This window comes from Ruditapes philippinarum, unplaced genomic scaffold (genome assembly GCF_026571515.1).
Source record: "Ruditapes philippinarum isolate M1 unplaced genomic scaffold, ASM2657151v2 ctg1680_1_1_1_1, whole genome shotgun sequence".
NCBI classification, from domain to species: Eukaryota; Metazoa; Mollusca; class Bivalvia; order Venerida; family Veneridae; genus Ruditapes; species Ruditapes philippinarum.
In genome coordinates this window covers 102,019-116,564 of record NW_026866822.1, presented here as the reverse complement: position 1 = coordinate 116,564, position 14,546 = coordinate 102,019, and the positions used below count along the sequence as shown (strand labels likewise).

General features: G+C 33.3%; 3 protein-coding genes across 3 annotated transcripts in view; 2 read left to right on the top strand and 1 right to left on the bottom strand.

The window, feature by feature from the left end:
• Positions 1–2,983: 2,983 nt before the first annotated feature.
• LOC132733801 (uncharacterized) lies at positions 2,984–5,020 on the top strand. The gene is made up of 3 exons (XM_060720487.1): positions 2,984–3,140; positions 3,866–3,992; positions 4,722–5,020. Exons 1-3 carry the CDS (start codon positions 3,087–3,089, stop codon positions 4,904–4,906), a joined length of 366 nt encoding a protein of 121 aa, XP_060576470.1. The 5' UTR covers positions 2,984–3,086; the 3' UTR covers positions 4,907–5,020.
• A 981-nt stretch (positions 5,021–6,001) lies between these two features.
• Positions 6,002–7,838, top strand: LOC132733800 (uncharacterized). The gene is made up of 3 exons (XM_060720486.1): positions 6,002–6,157; positions 7,045–7,168; positions 7,583–7,838. The coding sequence occupies exons 1-3, from the start codon at positions 6,110–6,112 to the stop codon at positions 7,765–7,767; spliced, it is 357 nt and encodes a 118-aa protein (XP_060576469.1). The 5' UTR covers positions 6,002–6,109; the 3' UTR covers positions 7,768–7,838.
• Positions 7,839–13,101: 5,263 nt separating this feature from the next.
• The window catches only part of LOC132733798 (nucleolar protein 16-like), a 35,017-nt gene continuing 33,572 nt past the window's right edge, over positions 13,102–14,546 (bottom strand). Inside the window, exon 6 of the mRNA XM_060720484.1 lies at positions 13,102–13,382. Coding sequence (XP_060576467.1) covers positions 13,117–13,382 — 266 coding nt within the window. The 3' untranslated portion in view covers positions 13,102–13,116. The remainder of the gene's footprint in view (positions 13,383–14,546) is intronic.

Below are 14,546 nucleotides of genomic sequence, written 5' to 3'. Positions count from 1 at the left end.
TTTTTCCTAGAACTCCTTTATTTCTTGATGGATTTGCTTTAACTATGTAGATCTTTGTCACCACCCACGTTATATGATGGTAGCACCCATATTTTAAGATCTCTCCCAAATTTAGCCTGCCCATGAAACTCAGGGGCGGAGGGTGGGGGACTTTCCTTATAGCATAATTTTAGTAAAACCTTTACATATATTACAGTGTAGCAATACCACGTGACCTGGACGTCATTTTCGGCATCATTTCCAAAAAAATATTGCTCGATTCGAAAAGGAAAATAGCCGTAAGTATTTTATTTCTGTACCGATTTCTTTGGGATATGCACCATTCTTCGGCGAAAAATATAAGCTTGCCATAGAATAGTGTTTTTCGTTCAGTTTATGAGCCGTTTTATCAAACACTTTGCATAACCTTGAAAGTTGCTTGTATACGAGCGGACTTCAGTTGCAAGCTATTTCGTTTTCTTGTATTACTTGACCTACGGCATGATTTAAAAGTCGTGATTACATCAACCGGGAGTACAGAGGGCAAAATCCTACTTAAATATGTTTATATTGCAATGATTTATGGCATAAATCTCAACTTTTTCTTCAATTGACAATTATGGCACCAGTTCCAAGCCAAAAATTTGGACTACAGTTTAAAGCAGTTTTCAGAATTGGTTACAAATGTGAAGAAACATTTATTCCGTTCTCTATCTATAATAACAACTATTCTTATAGAATAGTCTGTTATTTCAGAAACAAATTATGCATTGTCATGGTAATAACGCAGGCAGCTTCGTTACGTCATGTTCTTTTAACGATTGTGTCAAATGGTAAAAGAATGAAAACAATAAATGGGGGATCGACTCTCTCACTAATGTTCTTAAACATATTGCTGCACAAATATATAGTTTGTTCCATTTGCTTGTTTTAATTTTGCGTTATTTTTTCTTTGTTTTCCTAGGAATACCCTAACAGAGTTATGTACGCCCGGTATCCCAATTTACCATTTGGATTTTATAAGGACGTTTTCGGGAGTTTTCATATAGACATATAGGCAAAATCAAAACTGAGTATCTTTAAACTTGTCACGCGGTTAGAATATGATAGCAGAAACATTTTAAGAGGAAAATGGGGTCCTCATCAATACAATCGTGCGCATAAAATGCCAAGGATTTAAAAAGATATTATTTAGTGAAATAATTTAAATACACCAATATGTATATAACTTTAATATGTATGCCACCAGTTCCTACTCGAACAATTCAGAATACAGGTTTAGGCGGTTTTCAGAATTGGTTGCAAAAGTGAAGCAACATGCCTTTCGTTCTCTGTCTATCATTATGTTAACCAATAAAAGCATTTTATTATACGACGTAATGTATATTAAATAAAGTATGTACACAAAAAATCCATTTCACTTCGAATGGTATGAAGACTATGTTCTCGGGGAGGAGTGGACGGTAGTTTGCATTTTCCAGTACAGTCCATGAACTGACTGGGTCAAACCGAGGCTGCCATATTTTCAATCGTGGGTGTTTTTTTGGGATTCTATTTTTTCTCTTTTTGACGTCAGCAATTTGTATCGCTTCACGACACTCATAGATATTTCACAATCATAACTGTGAAAGAGCAATGATTAAGGAGCAAATAAATTGCTTTACAAAACAGACTTTTGAAATCACTTATTGCGCAGCGAGTAAGAATAATTTGTGTACATAATTTATTTAATATACATTACGTCGTATAATAAAATGTTTTTCTTGGTTGGCATAATTATAGACACAGAACGAAAGGCATGTTGCTTCACATTTGCAACCAATTCTGAAAACCGCTTTAATTAAACTGTTACAGTAGTCTACATTGTTCGACTTGGAACTGGTGGCATACATATTAAAGTTATACATATAGGCGTATATAAATTATTTCACTAAATGATATCTTTTTAAATCTTTGGCATTTTATGCGCACGATTTTATTAGTGAAGACCCCATTTTTTCCGCTAAAATGTTTCTGTTATCATATTCTAACCACGTGACAAGTTTAAAGAAACTTTTTAGAACAGTTTTGATATGAAAACTCCCGAAAACGTCCTTAAAAAGCCAAAGGTTGGGATACCGGGCATACATAACTCTGTTAGGGCATCCCTAGGAAAACAAACAAATGACGCAAAATTAAAACAAAGAGATGGAACAAACTATATATTTTTTGCAACAGTATGTTTAAGAACATTAGTGAGAGAGTCCATCCCCTATTTATTGTTTTCATAATTGTTTTACCATTTGACGCCATCGTTAAAAGAAAAGAGAACGGAATTAATTCATGTTTCTTCGCACTTGTAACCAATTCTGAAAACTGCTTTAAACTGTAGTCCAAATTTTTGGCTTGGAACTGGTGCCATAATTGTCAATTGAAGAGAAAGTTCAGATTTACGCCATACATAATTGCAATATAAACATATTTAAGTAAGATTTTTCCTTCCGTACTCCGGTTGATGTAATAACGACTTTTAAATCATGGCGTAGATCAGACAACATAAGAAAACGAAATATCTTGCAACTGAAGTCCGCTCGTATACAAGCAACTTTCAAGGTTATGCAAAGTGTTTGATAAAACGGCTCATAAACTGAACGAAAAACACTATTCTATGGCAAGCTTATATTTTTCGCCGAAGAATGGTGCATATCCCAAAGAAATCGGTACAGAAATAAAATACTTACGGCTATTTTCCTTTTCGAATCGAGCAATATTTGTCTTGGAAATGATGCCGAAAATGACGTCCAGGTTACGTGGTATTGCCACACTGTATTATCTCAGAGAGTTTAAGGGCTGGATATTTGATATTATCTAGTGAACTGCCTACAACAATTATTGAATATGACAATAAATTTGATTATATCATATGGTACATTTAACATTATCTCAACACAAAATGCCAAAAACAAAGTGTGTGTAGTACATTATTAATTCACCATTCTGATGTTTTCAAAGCGTTCCTTTTTCTAACACGACCTAAACCTTATCTGCCACGGCCTCTTGTCACGTTATAAACGACTAGATAAGGCAGGGACAAAATTCCTTCGGTACATTTAACATAAAACTTCAGAATGGTTATTTACGGTGCGTTTGTGTTAGCACTCTTCTGTGGGGTGTCGTCTGGGGTATGAAGATACGTTTTTTATATTACTATATATAATCATTTTAAAATCATTTTAAAAACAATAAAAAGTCAGTATATATATTTTTTCTTACATGTGACTGGCATTGCATCGTATATAAGATTTAATACAAGATTTAATACGTACAATGATATTGTGCTGTTGCAATGATTGTATTAAACAGCAAGTGTGGCATTTTTTAAGAAAATAAACATTTACGATGTAATTATACTCAAACAGTGATTGTTGAAATGCATGTTTCAATTTTTATTTACGGTTCATGGTCAAACTAATGGAATTGAATTTGCATAAGCTCAGTAAATTTAGTATGTGCTTAAAGATATCGTACTCCATATTATGCTATTCCTAAATCCTAAAACGTGTTGGTTTCATTGCAAATTTGACGCTTTTTGTTTTTGTTGAAGTTTTTTTTAACTTACACGAATTATAAAGTACGATAACATATTGTGATTACGGTGTATGTTTAATACAGCATTTTAAACAAAATTAGGGTCGTTTAAACCTGATTTTTGCTTTAGCGTTCACGTGGTTTGGAATAAGCGAACGTGAGTAGGAATGAGCAAACTTGGTTTAGAATAAGCACACGTAGTCTGGAATAAGCAAACGTGGTCTGGACTAAGGACAGGTCAAGTAATTTTAAATCTTACAATACTGTTGTTTTAATCAAGAACATGATATATATATTTTTTAATTAATATTTTGTTCAGGCAGTCGCTAAATGTAAAACAAGCGGTGAGTGTGGTACAGGTCAATGTTGTTATATAGAGCCAGAATTTCTCGTGGCCAGCAAGAGGCAAGCAGTACTTCCCGTACTCCATCAACATCATGATGCAGGTATATATGATTTAGTTTGTTGATAAACATGATTGTTATAAAACGATGTATTAATGTTTACCACAATATTACTCACTTATTTAAATGTATTTATCTTTAACTTCTGCTTAACATTTGTGATTGTCCATGCTTTGAGCTGTTGTTAGAGGTCAGAAGTAGGAAATGGTTTACAAAAATTAGTTTTAAGTTTTATATAAAAATAACGTGAACAAACGGACATACAAACGGAGTTGTTCAATTTTTCATGGTTGACTTAATCAAAAGGATATATATACTGTTGTATATTTACTCGTATATGTATATGCCCTTTTCTTTCGTATTATGCCCTTATGAGGTTACGTATTTATTATTGAATTTTACGATTTTCTTAGATCACCTAAAATGATCATGTTTAATTTCATATATAAATGTTAAACCTTTACCTTTAGCTAATCATACTATATAAATGTATATCGGTTTATTATATTTGGTGTTGTAGTTTTTTTGTATTTTAGTAGATATCTACATTCACTTAAGATCCACTGTTTTATTTTATCTGTAAGTCTTCAAATTCAAAAACAAGGTACATGTACATGCTGGTATTTATTTATAGATATTTTTAAAGACGATATTATGCCGAAAATGCTTTTGTGTTTGATTTGATTTTAAAAGTATTTCTGTTTCTGAAATACACTTTTAAGATTTACAATGATAACTTATGTAGATAAACCGTATGTGGACTTTTCCCAGGTATTTGCGAAAACTATCGCTTACAAGGCGATCTCTGCTACCCACTAGAGACGGCCAATGGGCATTGTGGGTGCGGATCTGGACTAAGTTGTCAGTGGGTTCCAGAGCCAACGACAATTTCTGCTAAAAGAGGCATGATTTACCATCCAGGACCTGGCAACTATAGGTGCGCAACAAGACAGTAGGGGATGGTAGCAACGAAATCTTGAGAAGTTCATCTTGTGAATTATAACGAAATGACTCAATGACAAATAATTAAGAAAATGTTTTTATAGATTAATAAACAAATTATCTAATTCCTTCGTTGTATGTACATATTGGCTTCCTCTTTATACATGACATTGCAATAAAAGACACGCAGAAATGTTTCCGAAATTATCCGAAGCTTTATGAAAAGGCCGAAAAGTTGCGATTGCAGGAGATAGTATAGTACTGCTCAACAATCATGCCTTTACAGTTTATTTGTTCAGACTGGGGCATACTTATGTCCCTGGATCAAATTTTTGCAGATCTGGTATGTAAATAACACATTTATTAAACTTTAAATCCTCTCCCTAACAAGATTCGATACACATATAAACAATATCATGCACGATATTTGATATACATCAACACAAACAATACTTTCAATAAAACGAAAATCTCGACATATGAGAACCATTGTCTTTTATATTAGTTTCCTGCAAATGTAGGATATCAAGATACTAAAATTGCGTTCCACCGTCGTTATTGTCGTATATAAAACTTATTTCTGAAATTCCTGTTAGAGCGGCAAAACAAAGGTGCGGCAAATAGGAGGCGAAAACACCTTTATGTCGTATTATTGTAAGGCAGGTCGAAAGGCCACCACACGAAAATATTTTCGCCCCGCCATGCAAGTATACGACAATCAGTAGGCAACAAAGCGAAACATCATATGTTTCGTGTTTTTATGATTTCGCGAGAGGTATTTTCGAAGTTTAGCCCTCCAGGCGAAAGAAGTAACTTCGTAGTTTCACCTTTTCGTCCCTAAAACAATCTACTAAGTAATAGGAAATAGCACAAATCGGACACCATATAAAAGTGAGGAATTACTAAATTAATCGAAGGCATACTTCAAGAAATATGTATACCCCTGACTTTTACAATATACACTTTCATGCACTCCACAACTTAATGTCTCTTGCTGACTTTCAAGCACGCTCATATCTGAATATGACTGTAAAGCAGTACAAATTGTTTAAAACATTTTGACCTTGATTCCTGACTTATTTCAAGTACATTTAGTATTATTATTCAATATTTTAAGGATAGTCTTTGATAGATAAGATAAAGTCGTTATAAATAAATGTTGAAGTACATCCGCGTCAAACAATTGTAGTTGTACTAGATCTATATAACAGAAGAGGATGTTTTTCGCAATACTAATTTTAGGCGTTATTTCTGGAATTTCTGAGGTAAGTTCTAAAACAACAGAATGTCTGAGGTAAAAGCATGCAGGAATATTTGCAGTAAGTTCTAAATAGTTCAATTTTTTGATTTGGTGGTAAAATTGATAATTCTACATGGGCACATTTTCCATTAGTACATATATATCAAATATTGAAAGAAAATGATAGAAATGTATCATTTGGATTTTCTTACGAAGTATTGCTTTACAAAACTTTTAAAAAGTTGTAAGTGATTTAGAATGACCATTTATCTGATGAATGATAATATTTTGTTCTAGAACATTACCTGCTATGTAAATACATTTGTGTATATGTTATATCGGATCATATATCTCGCACTTGCCAACAACTTCCATGTATAATTCGTTCGTGGTTTGTTGTTATGTGTTATACTAAATACTATCCACTAATTATTCATTGTCTTACAGACCTTACATTATAGACCAATTGACTTTAATGTTTAAACTTACTAAAATTAAACATTTAATAACCATTCAAAAACTCAAACAGATGAAATCATTCATGCTTGCTGGTTATCTATTTTGCATTTTCTCTGATGTCCTACTCCTGTACTGTCCGTCTGCCCTTTTGATACCCTGTGTTGCCTTCTTGTCTTCTTTATTGTCCCTCTAATAATGCCGTGTTTTGTCTCTATGATACCATGTTTTACCCCTTAGTCAAAATATTTTGATGTTCAAAGCTAGAAACTGAAATATTTTTTTCTGGGCCAGAATATTGGGAAATGTTGTCCATACATGATAAAATACATCTGCCAAAATAAAGATACATGTATCATTTTTTAGGAATCTGACTTATATTTATAGGTTTCACGTTCACGGGAAAACAAGCTAAGTGTTGCTTATTTAAAATAATAAGTTCTTCCTGCTTTTCAGGCTGTAGTGTGCAAAAATAACACGGATTGCGGAACTGGGGAATGCTGCTACATTCAGCCGGAATTTATGGTGGTTAGTAAACGACAGGCCCTGCTCCCACACCTTCACCAACATCATGATACAGGTACATAAAGCTGTCGGTTATCTTATGTTGTATATAACTCTTGTTTTAATATATATGTAACATTAAAATAGAAAAAAACAACATATTTTTAATTCTGAAATTTATCTCAACATTTCAGGGATTGAACATATCTTAATATGCTAACCAATGAAATATTGTATTTCATCGGTAAAATAAAATCTATATAAAACTTGCGGCAAATCACTCGCAATGAATGATATATCTTAGCCAAACTTATAATAACAATGCATTACATTCCTCCCGAAGTAGGGTAGTCACGACAGGTCAACTAATTCTCTGGTACTCAAGATGACTTGACCTTCACCTGCCGTGTGGCTTCTCCGTGACGTGCACACATTGGGAGGGATTTAGAGTAGGTATCTTGTTATAACACGCACATTTATATATTTATAGGTGTGTGCGAGAAGTACAGACAGATGGGCGATCACTGTGGTGTGTTTGAGATAATGAACGGACATTGTGGTTGCGGGTATGGCACGCACTGCAGGTGGGTTCCAGAACCTACCACTACTAAATCACCTATTATAAGAAAGATGCTTCCATACCATGACGGTCCAGGTGCTTACAAATGTGCTTAACGAGCCAAAAAGCTTGAAATGTCTGTAATCAAACATAAAACATGTAATATAAGAGACGTTTTGTCCCTGTTGATTGTCGTTATTTTTTGTATTTTAGCAAATAACCAAAACCATCTAACTTTGACCACACAATTACAGGATCACCAACATATATACGTGTATTGCGAACTCTTCATCACCAATTGATTTCATTTAATTCGTCTTGAAACAGACATATAAACAATTTTGACATTGATGTATTTTACAAATTTATTCAGATCTTTAAGTAACATAAAAACATCCAACAGTCTTAACAATACATAAAATATAAACTTAAAATATAAAAGCAAAATATCTGTTCAAAACACTTCTTCACTTAAGCCAACAAGTTTTTTGGATCATTTTTTATATCAAATTATACTTAAGAAACAACACACACTAAAATCTACACTAAATCGCTTCTAAAAAATTACTCAAAAATTAACAAAATCTATAATTCAAAAAATAATGTCCATCTAAAAAACTGGCATATATTCCTGTATGCCAGCGCGTAAATATGTTTATCAAAACATATTAACATTAAACTGTTTAAAGGAGTAATAAAAGTGCACATACATGTACATTTTAATGCTATTATAATAAAATTACATAGAAAAATTTAGAAAATTTAGCAAAGGGAGGTAACTGATTTGCACACAGTCAAGTTTGTTATTGTCTTCTTAACATGATTTATCTACCCTGTAACGGGCAGGTTCTATAATGTTTAACCAAATCAGTTTAGCACTTATACTTGCAATTATCAGTACAATTTAACATATTTAATAAACTAGAACAAAATAGAAATAAAAATATTGACAAAAACTAAAGCTTAAACTATACTTGACATGTATATACATGTAAACAAGAGAACCGCAAAACTGGGACAATATACAGTCCCCCAAAATTTTTTTTGAACAAAATCTTACAGCTACGAAAGAGACCCCCATTCGTGAAACTTGCCCAAAAAAGTTTCATTTTAATTATCCCTATGATACTTAATGACCCCTGGCTGATGGCATTTTTACCCCTAGGTACATGATTCATAAAACTTTTCAAGTAGAGGTCTAGCAGGCAATATGTTTTCTAACTTATATCTTAGCTCTAAGCAGTGTAGTTTCACACAATTCAAATTCCGTCATTTTCTTTTTTTCTTTTCTTGTGGGGTGGGAGGGGGCTATAAAAAGGAGAACAGGTACATTATTAAGTTAAACAAAAAAAAACAACAAGAAGGTCAACATGGCCCCCTTAATCGCTAACCTGAAATACATTGCTAGAAAAGTATTTCAGGCACATTGGGTTTGTCATTTCTTTTACCAAAGCTTTATATTTTTCAAAGTATTTGTAAATGTCTGCTTCATGACACATATCTAAGCTCTAGGCATTGCAGTTTTACAAAAGATATAAATGTACTTCCCTATACAAGTTAATATGAATTAAGTGACCTCCACATGTTCATTTTGGACACAGGGTTATTATCTATATAACTTTTTTACATGCAAAATATCTAACCCTTTGACATTGTAATTGAGATCTAATGAATACATGTCCAATATCTTTGCTGTGTGTATGGTTGTTTCACAAAAAAGTCTTACTGGATTTTCCTATACAAGTCTATAAAAATATGAACCGCCTGGGTGGGGTCAACTGGTCATTTTTGACAACAGGGACATTGTCTATATTACCTGTGTCGAGCACTACAGGGTGATGCTACAAGCCAAATATCTGAGCTATGGGCATCGCAGTTTCATAAAAGGAGACTTTAATGTATTTTCCTATATAAGTCTATGTAAAGTTGCCAATATAGCAGGGTCATTTCTGACCTCATGGAAATGAGTTTTATAACTTTTGTAGAGAACCACATGGTGATGCTACATGCCAAATATCTAAGCTCTATGCACTGTTGCTTCTAAGAAGATTTCATCTTTAAAGGTTTGTTTATGCTCCTGTGACCTATATATACACAAGACTAAAACTATTTATATAACGTTTGCAGAGGACCATCTAAGGATCATTCCTGTTAAGTTTGGTAACAAGAGGGCCATGATGGCCCTGAGGTCGCTCACCTGTATATAGTTCCCCCCCCACCCCCGGGCCAATTTTTACCCAAGGGCTTTTATTTGTTTATTTGAACAGACTTGGTAGACACCCATAAGAAGAGATGTTTCATGCTAAACATCTAAGTTCTAGCTCATTGGGTTTTTAAAAAGAAGTTTTTTTATGTTTTTTTTTTACTATATGCATATAGTTTAAAAACAATGACACCCCTGGGGCAGGGCCAGTTTTGACCCCCGGGCTTTTATTTGAACAAACTTTTTGTAGATATTTACTTAAAGATGTTTCATGCTTAATATCTAAACTCTAGCTATTTGGGTTTTTTTCAAAGAAGATTTTTAAGTTTTGCTATATACACATATAAGGAAAATCAATGACCCCCGGGGCGGGGCCAGTTTTGACCCCAGGGCTTTTATTAAATGAACATACTTGGTAGACACCCATTAGAAACATGTTCATGCTAAATACCTTTAGCTCTAGCTCTTTGGGTTCTTTAAAAAGAATTTTTTAAGTTTTTACTATATGCAATATAGGGAAAATAAATGACCCTGGGGCGGGGCCAATTTTGTTGACCCCAGGGCTTTTATTTGAACAAACTTGGTAGACATTCATTAGAAGATGTTTCATGCCAAAATCTAAGCTCTAGCTCTTACGGTTTTTTAAAAGAAGATTTTTTAAGTTTTTACTATATGCATATAGGGAAAATCAATGACCCCCCGGGGCGGGGCCAGTTTTGACCCAGGGCTTTTATTTGAACAAACTTGGTAGACACTCATTAGAAGATGTTTCATGCTAAATATCTTTTAGCTCTAGCTCTTTGGGTTCTTTAAAAGAAGTTTTTTTAAGTTTTTACTATATGCATATAGGGAAAATCAATGACCCCCTGGGGCAGGGCCAATTTTGACCCCAAGGCATTTATTTGAACAAACACTTGGTAGACATTCACTAGAAGATGTTTCATGCTAAATAATCTAAGCTCTAGCTCTTACAGTTCTTTAAAAAGAAGATTTTTTAAGTTTTTTACTATATTGCATATAAGGAAAAATCAATGACCCCCCGGGGCGGGGCCAGTTTTGACCCCAGGGCTTTTATTTGAACAAACTTGGTAGACACTCACTAGAAATGTTTCATGCTAAATATCTTAGCTCTAGCTCTTTGGGTTCTTTAAAAGAAGATATTGTTTTTTTACTATATGCATATTAGGGAAAATCCAATGACCCCCTAGGGCGGGGCCAATTTTGACCCCAGGGCTTTTATTTGAAACAAAATTGGTAGACACTCATTAGAAAGATGTTTTCATGCCAAATATCTAAACTCTAGCTCTTAGGGTTGTTTAAAAGAAGATATTTAAAGATTTTTCTTTCGGTTGCCATGGCAACCAGAGTTCTGCATGGAATTAAATTCTTTGAAAATTTTTTAAAGGTGACCACCAAAGGAACATTCCTGTGAAGTTTGGATGAAATTGGCTCAGTGGTTTATGAGGAGATGTCATTTAAAGCAAAAGTTTACGGACGGACGACGGACGGACGGACGGACGGACGCCGGACGGAAAGCGATCACAAAAGCTCACCCTGTCACTTTGTGACAGGTGAGCTAAAAATACATCCAGTAGTTTAAGAAAGTTGTCTAAAGAAATTGTGGACACTGTGGACAACCACGGACGAAGACACACTCCCATCACAAAGCCTAGCTCGGCGCACTTTATGCTCAGGTGAGATAAAACAAATACAAAGTAATAAAAATTACATAACAAGTGAAAATGATTCTCATAACATTTAACAAATATCTTCATAACAATGTGCTTCGAAGAAAAAAAATGCTGTATTATGAAGCATTTCAGAAAATATAAACATAATTCCATAACATTAAAAGAACTGGTAGAAACAAGCACTTGTTTTAATTACAAATGTAGACTTTCATTACATTGTTTATATATTGTCCTATCATGTTTCTGTAAATGGCCTAGCTTGTTTCTCTAAATGGCCTAGCTTGTTTCTCTAAATGGCCTAGCTTGTTTCTATGAATGGCCTAGCTTGTTTCTCTAAATGGCCTAGCTTGTTTCTATGAATGGCCTAGCTTGTTTCTATGAATGGCCTAGCTTGTTTTTTTTAAATGCCTATTTTGTTTCTATAAATGACCTATTTTGTTTCTATAAATGACCTATTTTGTTTCTATAAATGACCTATTTTGTTTCTATAAATGGTCTATCACATAAACGATAACTTTGTCTTTTTATCTTCTCTCAAAAAACTTAACTACTGTATCAGCATAAACTGTCTTTCATTATCTGAACATGAAAATATAACAAGACACGTTGACCACTACTTGTATTGATGTTCATGTATCAATCGCAGTTTCCATGAAGATTATCTTAATCTCTCTAATGAGATCAGGTCATATCAGCACCAATGGTGTTGTATAGTAAGTTTTTTTTCATTTCTAAGATACATGTTCTCTGCTTTTAGGCGTTTTCTCCCAACTGAAGTTTTTTCTCCTTACTCGACTCAACGTTTACTGAAATTACAAAAAGGTAGTCTTCTAAAACTTAAACGAAACAACAACAAAAATGCCGAAAACAAACGAACAATAGTTATATAATTTATTACATAAAAACATCTATATTACCGATGCATTAAGAGTAATTACATTGCGTTTTGTTAGTATATTACCAATGCAATTGAAAAATTGATGCCATACTTTGACGAATACCTAGATAACTTAAGAAGTATTTTCATATATAAAACTAAATCCGAACTGACATTTTACTCTACATGTGCAGTTCCAGACGGTGGCGGTAGCCGTGGTGAGGTGAGGTGTGGACTTACAACTTACAGAACAAATTCGCAAATGTCTGCATTTCATTTTCTCATTTGAACTATCATACACTACATAATAATATTTATCATTTATTACATGCTTTTCGGTAGTTTATAGAAATATATCGGTGAAATAAAAACTGGTATTTCACTGTTTGAAACAGTGAAATTATCAATTTGATAATTTCCACTGTTTTTAATTAAAACCCGGTACGTTATTTCAGTGAAATACCAGCGTGCAAAGTGCTGGAAACCAACTTACTGACGTGACCTGGTAAATGACACAACGTTGTATTATTATTTGGCGCGCTTTTCATTAAGCTTTAGGTTAAAACGTGTTTCGTTTCTTTGCATATAATAAAAAGAAATTTTATTAGTTTAGTGTAAGATCGAAATATTTTTCACCTCGTGAACATCAAAAGTTAATGTTTCTTGTAATAGCGAAACATATATCAGAGACTAACTACTCCATTTGTAAAGTGTTAAATGTAAATGTCCTTGTTAAAGTGTATATAAAGTAATGATACATACCTGGTAGAGCTTCTACTATACTGTCATTATTCAGCAATTCCGGTGACTGTTTGTAATGCCCATTTCTTCGTGCTGCTTCGTACTTCCTCGTTATTCTCCGCCGCTTTCGTGGGGAGCGCGAGACCGGAAGTCCATCCCTAAGATCAGCAGTCACTGGACTAGTACACACTTGTCTAAATGTTCCCAAAACATGGTCCACTGTAATACAAAAGTCAAAGTAAAAATAATAATTTTGCTAACTTACTGTCTAATTTCAATCACATTAAATTAAGATCACTCCTAGATCGGATTTTTTACGCATTTTCTTTTTTTATCAAACATTAAACTTAAGTCGTAATGCTTAAAAGTTTACACCTTTAATCACGCAAAATATCTTCAAGTGCCGCTTATTTATATTAGTTACCAATTACATCTCACCATGACCAATATAAAGAGTAAGAATAATTGATGAAATAACCCAGTTTTTTTCTAGAATATAATTTGTCGTGCAGGGCTCTATCAATACATATTATCAGGTGTTACATCTAATATCTTAAATACAACACGATGATAGAATATCAAACTTGGGACGTTAGTAAATGTTTTTATTTATATAAACAATAGCAAACATGCTAATAAACATAACTAGTAAATATGATACACTAATCTACGGATAATCCTTTTTTATATGTAGTTTAATCACAATAACTTATCTAGTATCTTGTCGTGATTAAATTATGATATGACTAAAATCTCTAATAAATCATAATAAAACAATACTAAACAGCTGACCCGCATCGATTTAAATCTTTGTTTATTTATTCAGTAATCAAAATAATATCCCAGTTAAATATTAAAATAATCTGGATTTGGATATAGAGCTGATCTTGCGTAAATTACGTTGATTTCTATTTTAAAAGGAACGCCTGTTCCCATACCCTTTTAGATGGTCTTTCGGACTTAAAGGACCACCTACAACCTTATTTTCATTGAAAAATATGACTAAATTTAGTATTTAATTACAAAAAGTTGTGCTGTGAAGAAAATGGAATAATCAAAAATATAATTCATGTGATAGCACATACACATAAACATTGGATAATAGAAGTTGGACATTCTGAGTTCTACCGAAAACTGAACAACAATCGACGGACCACAATAAAGATCCCAGGGTACTTAGATTATTTAACATCAATATACTTGTGATGTGCCTGCAAGAATGGTTACAAAGCGGAATCAAAGAGTTTTTAACATAGATTACATATGTAAGATTTTTTTCTTTAATTAATTGATTTTACTATTAAAGCATTGATTTGTGATTTGCTGATATCGACCTGGTATGAGATATCTCTGTCGCCTGCAGTTTATATAATTTCTTTAGTT